The 998-nt window shown below is 47.6% G+C and overlaps 1 protein-coding gene across 2 annotated transcripts in view; it reads left to right on the top strand.

Moving 5' to 3' along the window:
* UGGT2 (UDP-glucose glycoprotein glucosyltransferase 2) overlaps positions 1-998 on the top strand; it is a 235,857-nt gene that overhangs the window by 207,730 nt on the left and 27,129 nt on the right. For both annotated transcript variants that reach the window (XM_025200352.1, XM_025200351.1), the window contains one exon: positions 910-994. In XM_025200352.1, the coding sequence (XP_025056137.1) occupies positions 910-994 (85 nt within the window). The remainder of the gene's footprint in view (positions 1-909; positions 995-998) is intronic.

Genomic DNA, 998 nt, shown 5'->3' with positions numbered 1-998 from the left:
GGCAGCCAAGCAGGGTGAGCTGCCACTATGGGGGCTGTTGGGAAGCTCACTCTGACAGCTGCACCACCCCTGTCCCACTGTGCACCCAGGGGCAGTGGGACCAGCCTCAAGCACCATGGCCCAGGCTGCTCCCTGCACCTGAGCTGAGGGACCTGCCGTGAGCCAGATAATATCCCTTGACAGGCCGGAGAGATGTATTTTTGCCTGCTTCTGATTTAGCCACTGTAGAACTGTGTCTAGGACAGGGGTCAGCAACCTCACAGCAATGGTGAGCTGAACTAATGTAACTTGGTCCTAATGCAGGCTAGACTACAGCTCCCAGCGTGCTGGGGTTCCAGTTCCCCTTCTAATAGGAGGTGAGGGGAGTGAGACTAAAAAATCTTAACCACAGCCTCATGCATCTGGGAAGTGCCACAAGAGCTCTGCTGGGCCTAGAGGACCCAAGTGGTTCTGATCTGTCCAGCTTAGATCCATGAGGCACCCATGCCTCTGAGCCATGCTGAGTGGAGGGTGCACTTGATTGGCTGGGGGTCATAGACGGGGGAGCAAACTCTATATAGGAGAAAGCAGGAAGGTCTCCCTATAGCATAGTAGGAGCAAAGAAACACCCAGGGCCTGGATTTTTTGGCATGCTCAGGAGACTGGATAAGATCTCTTCACAGACCAAATCCTTCCCAAGGGCCACAGGTTAATGGTCTAGGAAAAACAGCCCTTAAATGCACTATATGATCGTGGAAGGAAAATCTTGCTTAAACTGTGCTATTAAAAAGTAATTACAAGCCCTCTTGCTGCAAGATATAGCATATTAGCAGATCTTAATACTATAAAATAAAATCTAGTGATGTTTTGTTTGAAATGTGATTGCATGTATGCATGCATTTTGTTTATTATAGATATTTCTTTCCACAGAATTATGATGGTTTCTGTTCTGCGTCATACCAAGACACCAGTTAAGTTTTGGTTTCTGAAAAATTACCTCTCGCCAACTTTTAAAGTAA

Source organism: Alligator sinensis, unplaced genomic scaffold (assembly GCF_000455745.1).
Source record: "Alligator sinensis unplaced genomic scaffold, ASM45574v1 scaffold740_1, whole genome shotgun sequence".
In the NCBI taxonomy this organism is placed as follows: Eukaryota; Metazoa; Chordata; order Crocodylia; family Alligatoridae; genus Alligator; species Alligator sinensis.
Note: the sequence above shows the minus strand (reverse complement) of the source record. Positions and strands in the feature narration are given on the sequence as shown.